The 19689-nt window shown below is 42.2% G+C and overlaps 1 protein-coding gene across 4 annotated transcripts in view; it reads left to right on the forward strand.

Moving 5' to 3' along the window:
* The window catches only part of LHFPL3 (LHFPL tetraspan subfamily member 3), a 242528-nt gene that overhangs the window by 142589 nt on the left and 80250 nt on the right, over window positions 1-19689 (forward strand). For all 4 annotated transcript variants that reach the window (XM_085216915.1, XM_085216936.1, XM_085216930.1 and 1 more), the window contains exon 2: window positions 14953-15189. In XM_085216915.1, coding sequence (XP_085073041.1) covers window positions 14953-15189 — 237 coding nt within the window. The remainder of the gene's footprint in view (window positions 1-14952; window positions 15190-19689) is intronic.

Here is a 19689-nt window from a genome sequence, read left to right on the forward strand (position 1 = left end):
GGATAAAGATATCTCCACTGCTCTGTGAGCTGCAAATTGAGACTGGCAGAATAACCTGGGGAAATGCTGCTGCATGTTTGCGTTATGCTTGCTCGCTTCTGCTGCCCACTGCTGGAAACGGAGTATAGGGAAATGAGAATGATGATGGCAGTACAGGAAGAAAAGCTGACCTGAGATATGTATTTTTATGTTGTTATGTTCTTCTGAGCTTTCTGGATTATGGGAGGCAACAGTGGAATCACACACAGATATGTGAAGGATGAGGTCAGTGAAGGTATTTGGGTTACCCGTGCCAGCTGATTTTTAAAGAAGGTGAAACAGTCATATGGTGCTGGCACATAAATAATATATGCTCATTTAACATCAAAGTACGTTCTTTTACTTTAAAAAAAAATAGCATGAGCAGAGAAATTTATTTAAATTGATTTACAGTCTGTGTCTTCAAGTGACAAAAAGTCTGTCACTAAGAAGCTACATATGAGCAGAGGGCTCTGCTCTGCAGAGATGGGATGCTGTACTGCAAGAGGCAGGGCTGGGATAAAACAGCACTTACAAGCCTTGGCAGGAGTAAGGCATCCCCAATGGACACCTTTGTGCCACCCAGGTATACGGACACTGAGGTGCCTTGTAGCAAGGTGGAGGTTGGCCTCTGGTCCCAGGTAACAGTGATAGGATGAAAGGGAATGGTCTTAAATTGCACCAGGGGAAGTTGAGATTGGATATTAGGAACAATTTCTTCTCAGCAAGAGTGGTGATGCAGTGGTACAGGCTGTCCAGGAAGGTGGTGGAGTCACTGTCCATGGAGATGTTCAAGAACCATGTGAATGTGGCACTTAGGGATGTGGCTTAGTGGGCATGGTGGGGATGGGTTGCTGGTTGGACTAGATGATCTTGGTGGTCTTTTCCAACCTCAGTGATTCTATGAGATGTTACACTAACAGCAAGTGCCAGTGAAGTCTTTAGCAATGCTATCTGTTGCAGGTTTGCGAGGATGCTTTTTTTTTTGATGCATTAATCGTTCAAAGGAGTAATCATTAGGGGGCTGAGGCCCCAAACCTACAGGCGTGTTAAGCATTCAGATAAGAGTAAAACCTTGCAAGCCCTAAATAGAGACTGCTAAGTCCCAGTAGGAAGATTTGAGTTTTTCAGGAAAAACAGAGCTGCAGCTCGCTAAAAACTGAAAGCAGGAATGTGAGCAACAGATGGAACCAAGGGAGCAATCAGTCTGGAAATCTTACTGAAGAGTTCAGGGAGGAAGACAACAGAGAAATACCTGCAGGAAGCAGTGGAAACATTCAACTGAGAAATAAGGCAATTCTTTGCAGAGAGACTGGAGAGAGAATGCTTAAAGAGAAAAGCTAAACAACAGAGGAAGATGAGAAAGGAAGAGAAGAGAGCTCAGGAGCAGATCTCAAAGTGCTGACAAGTGGTAAGGTGAGGGAAAACATTAGATGCCACTTCTCATGTGTTTTTTACTCCATAAGCTGTCGCAGCAAAACTCACTGCTCCATCAGCACCCTGTGAAATCATTCAAGCTACTGATTAGCTTATATCTCTGCAGTTGCACCAGCTGGGCGCTCTTCTTTCTTGTATATATGTCTTTTATGTAGGTCCTATAGCTACTGTAGCACCTGTAGGCACATGTAGTAGGTGCAGAGTACAGACATTGCCAGCTTACTGTGGGTGTTTGCTTCTCAGCTGCAGCTCCTGTGGGAGAGCATGTTTTTGAACTGAACATCTGCAGGTGAGACCAGACCAGAGGCAGGTCTGGAAGACTCAGGATGGGCAACAAAGCGTGTGAAAAAAATCTTGTTTCTAGAGCCATGTGTTGTGCCTGCTTCTTGTTCCAGCACTGGCACTGTGCAAGAAAGTTTGTCTGTCAGTTTACTGTTGTCTCTGGAAAACTTGGCAAGAAAAATAATTGTGGTTAAGCCTCAAATTACGTATTTTCTACCTCCAATGGAGAAGAATGTTATCTGGGAGGTGGGGGAATTCTCAATAAAAATGGAAAACTTCCAGTTTTTCTCAGAAATTTCTTGATTTTGTTCAGTTGGTAGAGTGCACAATGATTAGCCTGAATTGACCTGCTGCTATCTTTACTGGCAAAAATATTTCAGACTAAATATTTTACTTAGTACTGGCAGAATGAGAGGCATTTTGACACTGGCAAGAGGGAAGGCATCAGCAGGAAGCCCTGCCTGGCAAAGGATGTAGGGGCAGCAAATCTATATTGAGAGACTGAAATCCAAGCAAGTGAAGCCATTGGCAGGTCTTTCTGCCAAATACTGTGCTTTGTGGGGATCTGCTGGGAAGACTTGCTTGCTGTCAGATCACGCTGATTAGACTCAGTGGGATCTCATGAAAATGATTTCATTTTAGAAATCTGTTTATACCTAGCCACAAGGAAACTGTAACAAAAAACAAACAAACAAAAAAATAAAATAAAATCATGGTTTGCTTAAGCAGAAAGAAGAGTAAATTTCTTACTTGGTAAAATAATTAATAATTATTTGCCAGGCAGAGGCAAGGTACTGTGCTGGTACTGGAACACCACAGGAGTCCCAACATTGCCCAAGGGAAAGCTCCAAGGAGCCAGCCCTTAATCTCACTTTTTAACTAACTCATACATTCATTTTCAGAAGTACATAAGTTAACACATGACAGCATAATTCTTGGATACATAAATTACTTCCACCAAATTTATATCAGGACCTTATTTTTTGTTCCCATAGTTACACCTTTAATACAGTTCAACATGGCATTTTCTTCCAAAAAAAAAAAAATTCTGATAATGATCTCAAACAAAAATACTTTGTTATTGCCCAGTTTAACTACTGCATGAGGTCAGTGAAACTTTTCTGGTCAGTGAGGTCTTATTTATCAGTATACCCACAGCTGAGTTCACTTTCACTGCCACTGCTAGATGTATATTTCTCTGGTCTTGGGTTTCTGCAACACTGCAAAGAGTCTCATCTGAACAGAGTCAAGAGTCTTGCTGCAGAGGATTCCTTGATTTGTACCATGTCATTAGCTGTCATCCAAACTGGGATTACGTTCCTTATGCGCTGATGTGTCAAAAGGAAACTTGCACATGAATGGATGCATTTGGAAATCAGCATTGGTGTTGCATAGACAATGAATATAGAGAGGTCAGAAGAAATTCATTTTTTTAAAATGCAGCATTGCAAATAAGAATGCTCCTTTCCAAGCAGCATGGTCAGGGGTGGGCTAACAACCACCACTGTGCTTCAAGGAGGACGAGGTGTTCTTTGCCTCTGTGGCTCAACATTCACCAAGAATACGTCTTATTATTGTCTGAGCAGTTGTAAGGATGAATGTTAAATGTGATTCTCAGTAGGCTGAAAACACGTTGAGCTGGTCATGGCTGGGTGAGCGTGAGTTTAATATGTTATTAAGACTGCATGGCGAATCTTTATGCTGTAGTAATGAACCAAGCTGGGAAATGTTATTCTCACAGTAGAAAGGCCAAGAGGAAAAACTGATTTTGAGTGGCTCAGCACCAAGGTAACTGAGGGCTGAGCAACTGAGTGCCTCACCAGCAGCCTTCTTTGTATGCTTGAAATTAATTTGTGCTAAATCTGACAAGTCTGTATTTACCTTACCTGAGTATGGTAAGCAAACTCTTACCACATTTTTATAAGTTTTATGGATTTATTTAGGGATCTTGAGGTGTCAAAGGATAATTTTCAAAGGCAAACATTATGCAACTCTTTAAATTATACAAAATTAACGTGCAAAGTGCTGGCTGATATGCCTGCATGAATTAGAGGTTGTCTCCGCAATCTTTATTTTTCCCTTGGGCTTAATAAGAAGCAACTTGTAACATGGTATTGTCTCTAATGCCAAAAGTAGAATCCATGCAGAAGGACTCCTGCCACATGGGTTTTAAGAAAGTTTGATCCATGGCTTTTACAGTTTCTGATGTCTCAGGAGCTGCGTGGTATCTTGGAGCACTTCCGGAGCCCCTGTGTTTCCCCTGAACCAGGCGTTGCAAACTCTCCTTTACTTCAGAGTCTGAACTTGGAATTTTGGAGAGAATTACAGAACCCACTTTCCATATATCCACATCTACATAATCATGGTCACAGTGTTTGTCAGTAAATTAAAGAAGGTGACTCCCCAAACCAAAGCTTTCCAACAAAAATGTCATGAACTCTGAATTAAATTGGATTTATTTCCAAAACGCTTGTTCAGCATAGGTCAGGGGATCTCAGCCCCATCACTTCATAGTACCGCTTTCCGAAGCAAGGAGTCCTGTGAGACAGAAATGAATTCACAGGCAGAACTTGAAACCACACATGCATGCACACAAGGATTTGCTGGGAACCAGACTGGTTAGTTTTGCATAGTGCAAATCTTTGGGTTAATTGGCAAGAATGAAAAAATAAAGGCACAAAAATATGCCTCTGTTTAAGTAAAAAGAAGTTCCATAATTAATCCTTGCACTTAAGAGCTGATAAAGAAATCTAGATTACCAGAGTACCAGGCAAGGAAGGCTGCAGTTATAGATTGCTCTGAATATAATGTCTCCTATTTATTTCCATGCAATAGATAGAAAGAGTATAATAGCATGGATAGACAGTGCAAATTTTTAGCTACAAAACATTGTTTTTCAACACAGTCGCCACCATTAGCTATGCATTTTTGCCAGCAGTGAACACAAGCATGCATGTAACACTTGTAAAATCTGCACCAGTGGAGATGACCCACTGTTTCACAGTTATGATGTTGTCATTGCTTGGAAAATGCTGCCCACACAGTCCATCTTTCATCAGCTTGAGGAGATGGAAGTCAGAAGGCACCAAATCCCAACTATACAGTGGGTGTGGTAGGACTGTCCAGCCAAGATTTTCAGTGTGCTCCACAGTCTTCAAACTGATGCCATGCCTGGTTTTATCGTGTTGCAAGAGAAAGGCAGTCATCTTTTCTGGCCTGACTCTGGAAGTTTAAGCCTTCAGTTTAGTCAGTGTCACAAAATAGAGATCAGAGGGGATAGTTTGTCCAATTCCAGCAAATCCAGAAGGATCACCCTTTTCCTATTCCAAAAGACAGTGCACATCACTGCGATTTTTTCCACATGAAGAAATTCAGTGACACACTTCAGGGGCTTCATATACCCTTTTATATCAGACACCATTTTTCAGACCACCACTCTGCTGGCAACAAAATGTAATGGAATACTGGTTGGAAGGTTCAACTTCTAGTACTGCCACCAACATCCGCTTCTGACATTGTGGGTCAACATAATAAAAGAAGAGGCATTACTTTCAGAGCAGACCTCATAGTAAAATACAACATTAATTCAGAGATTTTTCAGATCTGTTAAATTTACTCAGCTCTGGCTTGTCAAAAGCAATTCGGGAGGTTCAGCAACGTCATAGGCTTGGCCCTAGATAAAAGCTTTACTAGGAAAAAGGCAAGAGAGGAAAACGTCTCCTCCAGGGCTCTCTCCCACCACCTAGAGCTCATGTACTCAGCAGGACAGGCATTGCTGCCCTGAGACCTCTGCTGCTGCTGGCTTCAGTGAGATGTCAGCTCTTGAGAGGCATGAAGGTGTCATTGCCAAATGTCAGCTTTAATGAAGAAGTGATGCAGCTGAGTGGTCTCAGGGCCTACTGTCCATTTCTCTTCTCTCCCGAGCAAAGCTGTTAGGAGATCAGGCAGAGCTGCAGCAGAGATAAGTGAAGAATAGCACATGACAAGCTGTGCAGTCATAAAGATGTATACATGTGCCTCAGGGACAGTGGAAGGCACTAAACAAAGTCGATGCCTTCATCATCTGTTAGAGCTTGTCTTGCATCTGTGCCAGTACATTTGCAATATCGGCTAGCACTGCTTTGGCAATCAGATGTAAATGACTGTAATGGCTTTAGTTAAACCTTAACATTCGCATCTCAAGAACAAAGCTGCCTCTTCCACTTCTCCCTCTTCAGACGGATCTGTCTTCACATACCAAGGTCCTTCACTGAAGGCCTTTAACCTTGCATTACCTGCAGCATGAATTTGCTTCAGTACTGAGTCCCATTTTTTCTATACCACACAATGCTGAGTTCCAGGTGTGGGTCCCCATCCCCATCCAGCAGGTGCAGACTGGCTTTGGGAAGGCTGCTGATCTTAAAGAGAAGAATGAGAACGGTTTCCAGCTGGACCTTCCATAAAGGGTGGCTAGAGTCCTCCTGGGTAGATCTCCACTTTGGTAGAACACACTACAGGGATCCTTTGGCCCAGTGAAATGAGCGTACACTGAGTAGGCGTTAATACTTGGAGGATGAGCCAGCATCTCAGAAAGGATGAGTGCAGTTCCTGCTTGACAAGAAAAGTATGGCATATGGCCAGCTGCTGGTGACTTCTAGCAAAACTTCAGCATTTTACAAAAGAAAACAGGGAAAACCTTCCCTTTTCTCCCCTATTGCACTCAGTTATTTCTTTTTTCTTTGCTCTTGTGCATCACATCATCTTTTCACTTGCCTTCTATTCACTTCCTCAGAAACTTCACTCCGTACACAGGGAGCATGCAGCCCAAAGTGAAGACAAAGGAAATGCGACAGCTGTGCCCACAGACAGTTTGGATGCTCAAAAGTGGTAGATTTGAAACATTTTTCTTTTCATTTCAGCATTAGATCACACTTCCCTGTCATGACACATTATATTCTGGGAATCGTAGGTGTGCTTTTGGCAGAGAAGGCAGCAGTGCCCATGGGCTCACATCTCAGCTTATTGCAGAGGATCCTTGCCAGAGGCTATTTATCTCAACCACCAACAACCAACTCCTTGAATCTCTTGACCAGCTTCCACTGGAGAGCTTTCTCTGGCTGGCCATTAACCAAGAGCAGGTGCAAGAGACTCAGCACATCTCAGAAAAGTTTTTTCTCCTTTCTTTCCTTTTATTTCATTTCCTCTCACAAGTGTTTTCATTGTTCGTGTTTCCTTCACTGCATGAGAGCCAGGAAAGTGGAGGTTGCATAACAATTGGTGGGACTCTTAGCAGTTGCTTTGAAGTTGCTCACTCAGCTGTTGGCCATTGACCTCATTGTTCCTTGAGGTGGATGGGTGACTTAACCTATTTTCCAATCATGACCATCAAATCCCCTTAAGTAGTCATGTAAGTGAAACTGGGAACACAAGCAGGATATTATACCAGATGTTTCTCAGGAGCAGCAGTCTGTGTGGGCTGATTCCTTAATGCATTACTAATATGCTGCTGTGCATTCTGTGTGAAAGACAAGCAAATCCTGAAGTTGAGGGCTGCAGCAGTTACAGCATGAGGAAAACTTGCTGGTTATGAACTTGTTATTTGTGCAGAGCTGGATTCACTCAGGAGGGAAAAAAGGCAGCAAAAGTCTTTGCTAACTGCAATACAGGGCAACATTTATCCATGTAGAGAGTTTTGCTCAACTTACTGTCAAAGGAAAGTAAATCTCAATCTTTGCAGCAAAATGGCCATAGCACTCAAACCTGGAGCTTGCCTTCAGTGCAGGTGCTGTCTGCACCACCAGATCCCGGGTTTCTGATAACTGAAAATACCTGGCATAAGACTGAAGCATGTAGACCTTGAAGTTCTTGCAGTTATCATACAGGTCCAAAGTAGCTGAGTTTAGCCTCACAGAGAAACACTAATTTTTTTGTTAATATACTGATCAAACCCCATTTTTAATGACTATTTGAAAGCATAAACTTGGACAACTTAAAACTTCTTGGCCTGACTATAGCTACAAAGAGTGTATGCCAAAACCTCTCCCCTGACTATTGAAAACTGCCTTCTACTTTACAGCTTTAATGTATTCCTGGACACTTTACATCCATTTGTTCAGGTGCCAAGACTGCCCTTCCAGTTAAATAGCTCTTCCCCCTCTCCAGAATCCATTCTCTGGTGTTTATGCAGTGTAATCATAAAATCCTTCAGTGCACCAGCACTGTAAGGCATTTCTATGCAACAGTACATGGGATTTGATGATCTATTCCTTCAGTATGAGCACTTTGTTATCGGCTTAGTTTTCCTATGGACTTGGAGGCAGGAGTTTCCATTTCTGAATGCTCGTGTCCATCAGCCGTCAGGGTATTGCCTTCCTGTTGTCTTTCTCTTCATTAAAAATGAGGTAAAAGATTAGTTCCTAGACCCAGCCTCTGTCCATTTCTGCTTCGCTTTTACTTTTGGCTGTGACAATTTAATTTAAGACTATTTTACGTGGTTTCAACTTCTCTTGAAATATTTAGCATAGCTTACTTTTGGCAAGCTACCAGGGTTGTTCCAAAAGTAATGCTTTCTATTTTATTTTATTGGCCCACAACATCAGAAGCAGATGGTGGTGGTACCAAAACCAAGTTTAAAATAGCTTCACTATTTCAATGAGCAACTTGTAAAGAAATGAAAAAATATTAGTTGTGTAAATATCAAGCTATGTCTAGCCTATGCCATTCTAAATAGCACTTATTCTCCCGTCTGTCTGCTGCAGCCCACACGTATTTACATTGAGTTTATTCATTAATTAAAGTTAACACAATTCAGTATGATCTGGTTTGATATGGTTTGGCTAAAGACCAAGTTTTACAAAGTGAAGTTAACATTAAGCTAGAAGGCTATCACACTCCACCATGACACTATTCAAAATAAACACTTTAATAGTAAATCTTCTTACCAGGTAAAGCCAATCTAAAACTGCATTAGATGGCTGTGATCTAACAACAACAACAAATCAGAAAAAACAATTACTAGATCTCAGGGCTGTTGAACACCATCAGAGGCAACAAGGCATAAATGTAACTTTTGGCACATGCCCTCCTATCTATAGTACCTCCCACACAAGCTGCACTGTAAAGGAATATTTTTACCATTTATATCCTATAATTTCAGTTTATCTATTTGTCACCACTTAGTCATCTACCCGTCCTATAGCTGTTAGCAATTCATTGTCGTGACATTTCTAGGGAATTTTTGCCCACATGATGATTAGCCCAGTATCTGTTAATAGCCCTAGCTTCCATACATGTTCCGGACAGGATACTATAAATACCTGTTCCATGTAAATGTGATTGGAAGACCAGAATTGTAGTCCTTCATATGGAGTCAGTAGGATACAACTTCTGAGTCAACTGCCATATAGACATAAAACCTCAGGTATTCTTATATTATCTTTATGTTCAAACTAAGATAGCTGTTGTATTAACTAAATTATTCATAGATGTGCATTAATCTCAAATCTTAATTATCATGCCTAATGATTAAAAGTTAGAATCCCATGATTACATAGCCCCTTGTTGAACTTCTGTCTGTAATATCAAAGAAATCTATCCATACATGAATCTAACACAGCCCTCCTTGATAGAGTAAAATTTCTCTTACTACTCATCTCCAAGTGATCTTAACTGAAGGAGATTGCACTGTCTTTGCTGTTCCTTTTTACATATTCACTGCTTAACACATTCCTCACATCTGATATGACTTTTCCAATTATTTCCACCTTTCTGATCAACTCTCGCTCTCTAGTGCCTGTCTTTGGGGATGGCTGTTGCTCAAACATATTTCAGTTATCCAGCTTCCCATCTTGCAGTAGTTGATCAAATTCTTCCATTTTGTTATACAAGAGTAAGAAACAAACATAAAAATATCTTTCAGCTATCTGTCACTCAGCCAGGTCATGGCAAGTCTTCCCTCCCTGTCTGTGGCACCTATTTCACTGCTGTTTTCATTTTGTTATCATTTTGTTTCTCTTTGCTGTTCAGTCACTGAATATATGGTGGTGTTTTTTATTTAATTCTTCTGAGTATTAAAATCAGCACAGAAAGTATTCATATCTCTTGATCTTCTCATCAGATTTTGCATCAAAATTATTGTCCTAAGTCAAGTGGCCATAAAGTAATGAGTCTTTTATATTACCACACAAATGTAGAATCCTCTTCTTCCCTTTGATACTGTTTGTAAATAATCTCAATCCTGTGGAGCTGTTCAAGCTTTTCTATATTAGCAAATAAGATGAAACAAAATAAAAGAATCAGTGGACTAAAGCTGTTAGTGCTGAAGCTTCAGTTTATGCCATAATAGCATCTTACTTCAGATTAGAATTAGTCTGGTCTCCTGGAATTAAAGTCTTCTTTATACATGTGGTTTCTGAAGGAATATTAACACTCAAATCTTTCCTCCTTCACCCAGGGGACCATCCTTGGACCCCTTTAGGAAGGTGTTCTTTTGTCCATATCATTTAGATGAAAACTATATGTCAGTATTCTGGAGAAGTTTCACAGAGCAGCTTCCTTCTCCAACATGAAAACCTAGGGCAGAGAAGAGCAAACATGCTTTTACTGTTCAGCTCTCTGAAAACATTGACCTTATCTTGAATTTCATGTCAGTTGCTTACTGACTGTGTCATTCTGAACAGTGACCATGAGGTTAGCAGCCCCATATGAGAACCACCTGCCAGAGGAAGAACTTTCAGTCTGCCCATGACTTTCAGAACTTTCAGTCTGCCCCAGTCATCTCCATGGGGACCCAGATGGCACCTCTCTGAAGAATGTCCACAGTCCCAATAAATGTTCTTCACTGGCGTCCTCACCTTTCATTATATTCTATCAAACCAGCATGGCTGGGAAAGGATTTATTCAATTTATTGGAGTTTGATGTGCAGTTATGTTTGTAAAAATCATTTAGAAAAAAATGAAAAGAAAAAACTTTCAGTTTTTGGAACCATGGAGGCTCTTTCATATGTGGGTATAGAACAAAAATAGCTGGCTAGGTTGGCTAGTGTAATTCCAATTCCAGGTTTTTTTTTATGCTTTTATCAGGAAATCTGGCATCTTCACACTCTACATACAAGCAAATTGGGTCTGTTGTCAGGAAAAGAATGAATATGTGAGAGGAGTGTGCCAGCAAGAATCTCTTAGCACTGGTTTCCTGTGTAACAGTCAGCTTTTTTATAAATAGAACCTCATTCCATGCAATAATATAATATTAATCTTTCACCATCTTTGGCACAACAACAGGATCATGAACTCCTTGCTTGCTAATTGCCATTTGAGCTCACACACGGAGCACAGGCTGTGATAATATTAGCTTGGTCAGAGTCACAAGTATGTCAGTGCCAGAAACAGTTCAGGGTCTGTTTCCAATCTCTGAAAAGGTCATATCTGCATCATTACATCCCAGGAGGTAAAATTCTGGACTCTCCCACTTAATATGAATGCTTTCACTTGTCACTCAGACCTGTAAAGGAAAACCATATGACAGTTACTGTTAGGGGTTCATATGGGAAAAAAGCTTTTACCAAGAGTAATAAATGTTTATCAGGCACACTTGCATAGCATTTAGCTTTTTTTTTTTTTTAATTGAAAGGTTTCACCAGCCTTCAATACACAGGTGAAACAATTTGTTAGCACACACCTTGTAAGAGAATTAGAGAAAGGACTGGGGGAGATCTGGGGCCATTGCTACAAAGGTACTAGTCCTGCAAATAGCTTTCTCAAGTGAAAATGAGGTGGATATTATTCTTGTAAGTTTTACAATTGCCCAAATAGTTCTCAGCAGTGCCAGTGACACTAATCAGTCTGTTATTGATTTCTTCCTGCTGCTTCTCATCCAAGCCCTGATTAGCTGCAGAGCAACTACAGAGGCCTGTCAACAAGGTTGGGAAGGAGGTGCTGCTGGAATGCATTCACCTTGCACACAGAAGTCCATCTTAAATACAGATTTAATTTTTTCCTTATTTGAATCAAAAAGCCTGTAAGAGTCAATGATTTAAGTCTTTTCATTCAGTAGGCAAGCTTTTCAAATCTGAAAGTTTCTGAATGTATTTGAAGTGGAGAACAGTAGAACTATAGTAGTGCATCCTTTTGCCTTTTTCACATTTCTATTTTGGTCACGTTGTCATTGGAGTCAGTGGAATATCAGACAAAGTAAAATATGGGACCTGTGTTTGTGTTATAAAATCATCTCTTAGCAGTGTAACTGCAATTGCAACATCAAATGGTTTTCATTTTTCAAATTTTTATAATGCTGAAAGTAATTTCCTTCTAGAGAAAATCTTCTAATCCTCCTTTGAAGGATTAAAATGAAAAAAATTTCTTGCAATACAAAGTAGATCTGTAGGTGGATTTCATACCTGTCTTTTTGCTCTTGTAGCTGATAGATGAATCATTACCTGCTTCATATTATTGAGCAAGTCCGTATTCTTAAAGGATTCAGTGCAAAATGTTCCCTCAGCAAGTGAAGACTTGAGGTTAACCTTTCTGTGTGAGGTATGTGCATCTGAAGTACGGACCAAGCAGTCATCTATTGAAAGCACCTAAACTGTATAGGCAAAGGAGAAAATAATATCCTCTCACTGATGCCTTCCTTCATGCAAAGGGATCCAGCCCAAACACTGTTTACCTACATTTCTTATTGAAAGAGAAGTCCAACTGCAACCAACAGAATGAATACAGGAAATTAAGGGAGTATATCAACACGCACAGGAACTGAAGTCAGGAAAGATGAGTTAATTGGAAACCTGAGGAACTGAGCTGGGAGGCTGATACTGACTTCCTGAGATTGGGGCCCGTATTTTTAATTCCCTAAGTGGAAAAGAACAAAGTTGAATTACTTTTAGGAAGTGCTAAGAATGTATGTCTGATGCAGTATGTAATTAAAAAAAAAAAGAGAGGTCAGTAATTCTTAATTATTCTTACACAAATAACAGAAAAAATCCCATGATTTATCAATCATTAACTGAGCACCGAGCTCCCTCTCATTTTGAGGACAATTAATAAAAATTGTTGCTCCATAGTAAATATTTACATGGGTAAATGTGGACCTCTTTATGAATGTCAGAAGTCTGAAAATTTTATGCATCATTTCAAAGAAGTTCTCCACAGTGGGAAATAATTCCTATGTGTTGACTGCAAAAAATCATCTCTTTGGAATTATGCGTAGCCAGCTTAAGAAAGAAAATTACTACACTGTGTGTTTCAGAAAGCTTTGGAAGGTCTTACGAAATCGTGTTAATGAGTTAATGCAAGGCACTAGGCAGCTTACAATTTGTCTAACCTGCATATGCTCAGTAAATCAGTCCCTACCTAATTGTCCTTGTTCCTATGCCTAATTGTCCTTGAAATTATAATGAGGTGTTATATTTTCATAAGTGTACTATACGCAGGTTTTATCCTACATCAGATGCTTTCTACTTTTGAGGCTTTTTCTACAGCAGTTGTGTAGCTATAAAAGCCTTTTTTTGCAATTCTGCAGGTGGCTGAGCACTGGCTCCTTGGAGCTCTCCAGAGGCCGCCCGACTGTGGCCCTGGGCCCCTGCTGTGGGTGTCCCTGCTGGGGCAGGGATTGGGCAGAGGGACACAGAGGGCACTGCCAGCCTCAGCCACTCTGAGATTCTGTTGCAGTATTTCATCATACCATACAGTGCAGATGTATTTTTGCTTTGAGGGTATGAGAGGTGTGTGAAATGACTGCCTATTCTTGTTCCCAAACCCACAGCAGCCATTGATTGTGCAACCCACTCATGTGTAATCTATGGTTTTCAGACATGGGGGCTGATTGAACAACTATTCAAAAGGTCAAAAGACACAATGTGCTATTTTCTATTAGCCTAAGTACCTGCAAGTGTGTGCCACGTTAACAAATGTGTATATATGCACAGCACAACAGTGTAACGATAAGACTTACAAAAGATGGTTTAGGACCCATCATATCTCATCAGCCATTCTAAGGAAGCAGGATGTATTTGTGCACTATTCAAGTGCATTGCACTGTTAGGAAACGTGGCTCCCTTGTGCTAGAAGGAAGCCAGGTTTTATGTTCAGAAAACACTGGAGCAGGGGCTGTGACATACTCCAGAGCCCACTGGGGCTGTGCATGAGGTCTGTTGCCTAAAGTGGGACTGGGCACAGGAGGCCCTGTTGGCCCAGCCCTAACCCTGACACCAGCCAGGCAAAGGATGTCCTAGCACTGCTGGCAAGCAGGCAACAGCAGCACTGCTTCAGGAAGGAGCTCATTGCTTCTGAATAAAACAAGCCCATCATGCCATTTTGTCTGCTCTGCAACAGCCCCCAGCAGGGCAGTTCCCCTGGGAACCAACGGTGAAAGCAAATTTCTACTTTTTAAAAATTAAGGTCAGCTGTTTAGTGGTCACCCAGGCTGACAAAAGAGCACCCGATCGCACATCCTTTGCTCCTGTCCCCTGCATAGTTCAGTTGACCCTACCAAAGTGGCTGGTATTTGATGTCAGCTAGCTTTCCACGAGGGCAGAGGCTTCTCATATTTTTTCTCAGTGTTAAAAGGATCAGCACTTTTTCATGTTCAAGATGTCATGTGTTGATTCCTCAGGTAAGCCAGTTCAGAAGTTGGCAGCAGTGTTGACAGCTTATTTTTCCTTGCAGAACAATGTCATTACTTGTGTTTTTGAAGAGTACAAACCTTATGAATAAAACATATTTCAGTTAAAATGGTACTGCCAACTTACCAAAAAAGTAAAATATAAATAAAAACCTTACTGTAGCCTACGTGTATTACAAGATCTTAGATGGCCTGGAATGAGAGATAGGATTTCTACTCTATTATTCTGTCTTGTTTGCCTGACCATTTGGTGGTAATCCAGTGTTTCCTTTGAATATCCAGCTTAAGAACCATTTTCATCTTTTGTTTTTTGTGAGCCTTTCATAGTAAAATAAAGAAATCAGTCTCACAGCAAAAAGGTGATTGTGCTGGTACAAAATTTGGCTAGGGATTTGGGATGTAACGTTTTTTTTAAGCAAGGTGACAATTGATGTTATATCATAGGGTTTTATACTAAATACTTAATCACAGCATATAATTGTGTGACTTGTTTTCAAGTAAGCTAGCTTTGAAGCTCGAGATGAAAAAGTGTGTTGCTTTAATGATAACTGTGAGGTTCTCGTCAAAACAAAAGTTTGGTCTCATTATCCCATTGTTCTCCTTTTCTTTTCTTCTCCAAGCTGCCTGTCTCGTCCTGGGTTGTATGATTTTTCCTGATGGCTGGGATTCAGATGAGGTAAAACGGATGTGTGGTGAAAAGACAGACAAGTACACGCTGGGGGCTTGTTCAGTCCGCTGGGCTTATATCCTGGCTATTATTGGAATCTTGGATGCCCTGATCCTCTCATTTCTGGCATTTGTGCTTGGCAACAGACAAGACAGCTTGCTAGCAGAGGAGCTCAAGTTGGAAAACAAAGGTAGGACTGCTTTAGAAACACTACTGTTGGGTGGCCTCAAGAGTAATTGCTTTAAAAAAAATTGTCTGTTTTATTTTGTTTTATACCTAAAAATTAGCATGCTGGCTTACTTCCTAATTTGCTGGGGAAGAGGAAATGCAAGGGGCAGATGAAGTTTTACTTTTCAGCCTCCAAAATCCATGAAGGTTTGAAATTGCCATAACTTCTGCATTATGTGTGACTTATCCTTAATAAGCTGTGGATTGGACATATTTGTGTTTCTCACTTGTACATTGTTTTGTTAGCATTTAAATTCCACAGTCTCCATCTTTTTATATATCCTATGCAAGACTTGTTCATTTGGCTCCTTTAGGATTTTGCATTGTAACATGAATGGCTGCAATATGGCATTACACTGTATACGTTAGCACAGCAGACGAGGAGGAGGAAGTGCTTGGCTTGGGAGATTTGCAGTGAACTAGTGGGCACTAGTGGGTTTACAGCAAGGATCAGACCCAGGACTGAGAAAGAAACTTGGTTCTTGTTGATTGTATTGCTTTCAAGTAGCAAGCTGGGCTGATTTCTGCAGTCTCATCCCCTCGTACACCTCAGCACCCACAGTGGTGTATCTGATGTGGCAGACACCGCAGAGGGCACATCCCTGCCTTCTCCTTTTAATGGACTTGTTGTCCTTGAATCTGTCTAATCCCTCCTGAATCTGCTGAGACTGTCAGCTCCCGCAACGCCACAAGGCCACCAGTTCCCAAAGCTCACTACTGACTGCTAAAGTACTTCTGTTTTCAATTGATTCCCGATTAATTTCATCAAGTTTCCCCTAGGTCCAGCAGTGCAGGATTCTGCATTCAACTCATCTACCACCTCCGTAATTTTGTCAGTTGCTCAAATAATAGCAGAGATATTAGAAGCCCTTCAGTACTGAATTGGAAATCAAAAGCTGTTTGGCAGCCTGTACAAAAATAGCTAGTCTCAGTCCTACTCTTGACTATTATCCACGTATCTGAAAGCACCAGCACATTGGCCCCAACCTGCTGACTTGCAGACAGTCAGCACACTCAGCCCTGAGATAAATAGACCTGAAAACTGAACTTCACATACAGCTCCAAACCTCGTTAGAGCCTACTAATGTTGTGGGTTAGGGAAAGTGGTATATTGCTTGCAATTGCCCAAGTACATCTATTCTGCAGGTATACTGAGGGCACTTGTTTCAAAGACTGTAGCCCTTTTCTTCAAGGGTAAAATTCAACTGTATTTGAAGATTAAAAGATTTATAAGAAGGATATTGACAGCTATGCCACAAATGCCTTCAGCATCAGCATTGTGTTCAACTTGTCTATGCCATACAAAGCTCATGAACCCAAAAACTGTTTGTTTTTGAACTTGAACAAATGAACAGAACTTCATTTGTTTTGGCACCTTGTGAGCAAAAGCTTCAGGAGACTCATCACCTCTCACATTGCTGGCACAAGCTCCTGCCAGAACATTTGATCCTCAGCGTGTCAGACAATATCATTCAGCAGCTCATTTTCCTCAGAAAAAGCACAGAAATGTACCAAAGCATTAGGATCAATGCAAACCAGAACTCAACCAAAAGGGATTCACCCCACTTTGTTCTTCATGGTCAAGCTTAATATCCACCACTTTTTAAAACTATTCTTCAGATGAAAAGAAAAAAAAGACAACCTGCCTTCTAAAAAAAGACATCTCCCTCTTCACAAAAAGCTTCTGCCAAACAGCATCTCCCACATGGGGTGAGGCAGGGCAGGCACTGTTCTGACACAGGCTCTGTGCTTTGCAGGGGCTGGCTCCTGGCAGGCCTTTAGGGGCAGCAGGGCTGGCACCTTCACTGAGAGACAGGACCAGCACTCTCCTTCTGTGGTTCCTGGCCAGAGATCAGCAGTTTTTCAGGGTGCCAGAGAAGCACCTACTGAGACAAGAAGGCACAAACACTTAATTTCCTCTGGAGGTCTCTACAAGCTCAGGTGGTCAGTCCAGGGCAGTGGTCTGTGGGTAGAGGGGGTGTTGATTACTTACAGCACAATGAAGATGCTAACAGACGATAAGGGACAATGCTTGCCCTTGATTTGGCACCAAGCAATCTCCTGTCTGTACCCTTTGCACACAGTATGCATGTTTGCGGGCTTTGCCACTCATATTATAAACAATGCCCCCTTGGCCCCATTAGGGCTGGAGAAATACTCACCAGACTTAATTCACATGCAAAGTATTCATGCATCTCTTGTAAGTGGCCAGGTTATGAAAATACTGAAATATGCAAATATCACTAACGTGCCTCCCACACAGACAAGAAAATAAAATTGTGGATATAAGTAATTCCACCCTCAGCCTCCCCAGCCACTCTTATAATGGGAAGAAAAAGTCCTCACAAGAAGTAGTCATGAACACTGAACACCCATCTCTTCTTTCCTCCTCACCATCTGTTTACAATCTTGTTTCTGGGTTAGCACATCTGGATATCACAAGCATCCATTTCTCAAGGAGGAGTCCCCAAGGTGCTGCTGTCCTCTAAGGGCAAAAAGATGTCTCTGAACTGTCAATGAGCACCAGTGATGGGCTGTCCACTGGCTTAGAGTCCAGGAAATCACAGGACCACAGAATCACAGAATTGTAGGGGTTGGAAGGGACCTCTAGAGATCATCAAGACCAAACCCCCTGCCAAAGCAGGTTCCCTACACCAGGTCACACAGGTAGGCGTCCAGGCGAGACTTGAATATCTCCAGAGAAGGAGACTCCACAACCCCCCTGGGCAGCCTGTTCCAGTGCTCCGTCACCCTCACCGTGAAGAAGTTCTTACGCACATTCGTGAGAAACTTCCTATGCTGCAGCTGATGGTTGTTTCCCCTTGTCCTGTCTCCACGTACCACTGAAAAGAGACTGGCCTCACCACTATGGCCGCCACACCTCAGATATTTATAAACCTGGATCAGATCTCCTCTCGGTCGTCTTTTCTCAAGGCTGAATAGACCCAGTTCACTTAGCCTTTCTTCATAGGGGAGATGCTCCAGGTCCTTCACCATCTTTGTGGCCCTCCGCTGGACTCTTTCCAAGAGATCCCCGTCTTTTTTGTACTGGGGAGCCCAGAACTGGACACAGTACTCCAGATGAGGCCTTACCAGGGAAGAGTAGAGGGGGAAGATCACCTCCCTCGACCTGCTGGACACGCTCTTCTTAATGCACCCCAGAATGCCATTGGCCTTTTTGGCCACGAGGGCACACTGCTGGCTCATGGCCAACCTGTCCTCCACCAGGACGCCCAGGTCCCTCTCTGCAGAGCTCCTCTCCAGCAGCTCATCCCCCAGCCTGTATTGGTGCATGCAATTATTCCTCCCTAGGTGTCAGACCCTACACTTGCTTTTGTTGAACCTCATCCGGTTTCTTACTGCCCAGCTCTCCAGCCTGTCCAGGTCTCGCTGAATGGCAGCACAGCCTTCAGGCGTGTCAGCCAATCCTCCCAACTTCGTATCATCAGCAAACTTGCTGAGGGTGGCCACTATCCCCTCATCAAGGTCACTGATGAAGATGTTGAACAAGACCGGACCCAGCACAGACCCCTGGGGGACACCACTGCTTACAGGTCTCCAGCCAGACTCTGCACCACCAACGACGACCCTCTGCGCTCTGCCAGTCAGCCAGTTCTCAACCCACCTCACTGTCCACTCGTCTATCCCACACTTCCTCAGCTTTGTTATAAGGATGTCGTGGGAGACAGTATCAAATGCCTTTCTAAAATCAAGGTAGATTACATCTACCACTCTTCCCCCATCCACCCAGCATGTGACAGCATCATAGAAGGCCACCAGGTTGGTCGAGCACGACCTCCCCTTGGTGAACCCATGCTGACTACTCCTGATAACCTCCTTTTCTCCCAGTTGTCTGGAGATGGTATCCAGCACAAGCTGTTCCATCACCTTTCCAGGGACAGAGGATCCTCCTCCTTGATGGTGGTGATGTCCTCTGACCACAGGTCCAGGCAGCCTATAGTCCATGATAAGCAAGGTTTCCCCTTAAGAGACACTGTGGTTTCTCAGTGGCTTTTCAGGAGAATGGACACGGGCAGCAACCAACACTGACTGTACCAAGGTGGAACTCCACTTGCCCTCTCAGCTCTTCCTCTGCTGCAGGGCTTTGCTCCACGCACAGCAGTATTATGCAGTAGCTCAGCAGAGGGGAAGAGACTGTAAATTAAGTGTAAGAATCACAACTGTTTTCATTTGTGGAAAAATCTTCAAGAATGAATTATTAAGCAACGATCAGACAGCTGGACAGCTCTTTTCTTAATCAAGCAGAAGTTCTGTCTTGGGGACTTGTTGCAGATCAGCTCCCACAGTCTCATTAATGAGAGCTGCTGGGGATTGTGAGTTGGAGCAAGTACCCAGCAGCACAGCTGCTTCTGAGCATTGGTGATGAGTAAACATTTAGAAGTATACAATATGCAACAGGATGGCAAAAAGGTGAGAAAAAGATGAAAAAAAGAGCAAGCTG

The sequence above is a fragment of the Meleagris gallopavo genome, chromosome 1, assembly GCF_905368555.1.
Source record: "Meleagris gallopavo chromosome 1, MGAL_WU_HG_1.1, whole genome shotgun sequence".
In the NCBI taxonomy this organism is placed as follows: domain Eukaryota; kingdom Metazoa; phylum Chordata; class Aves; order Galliformes; family Phasianidae; genus Meleagris; species Meleagris gallopavo.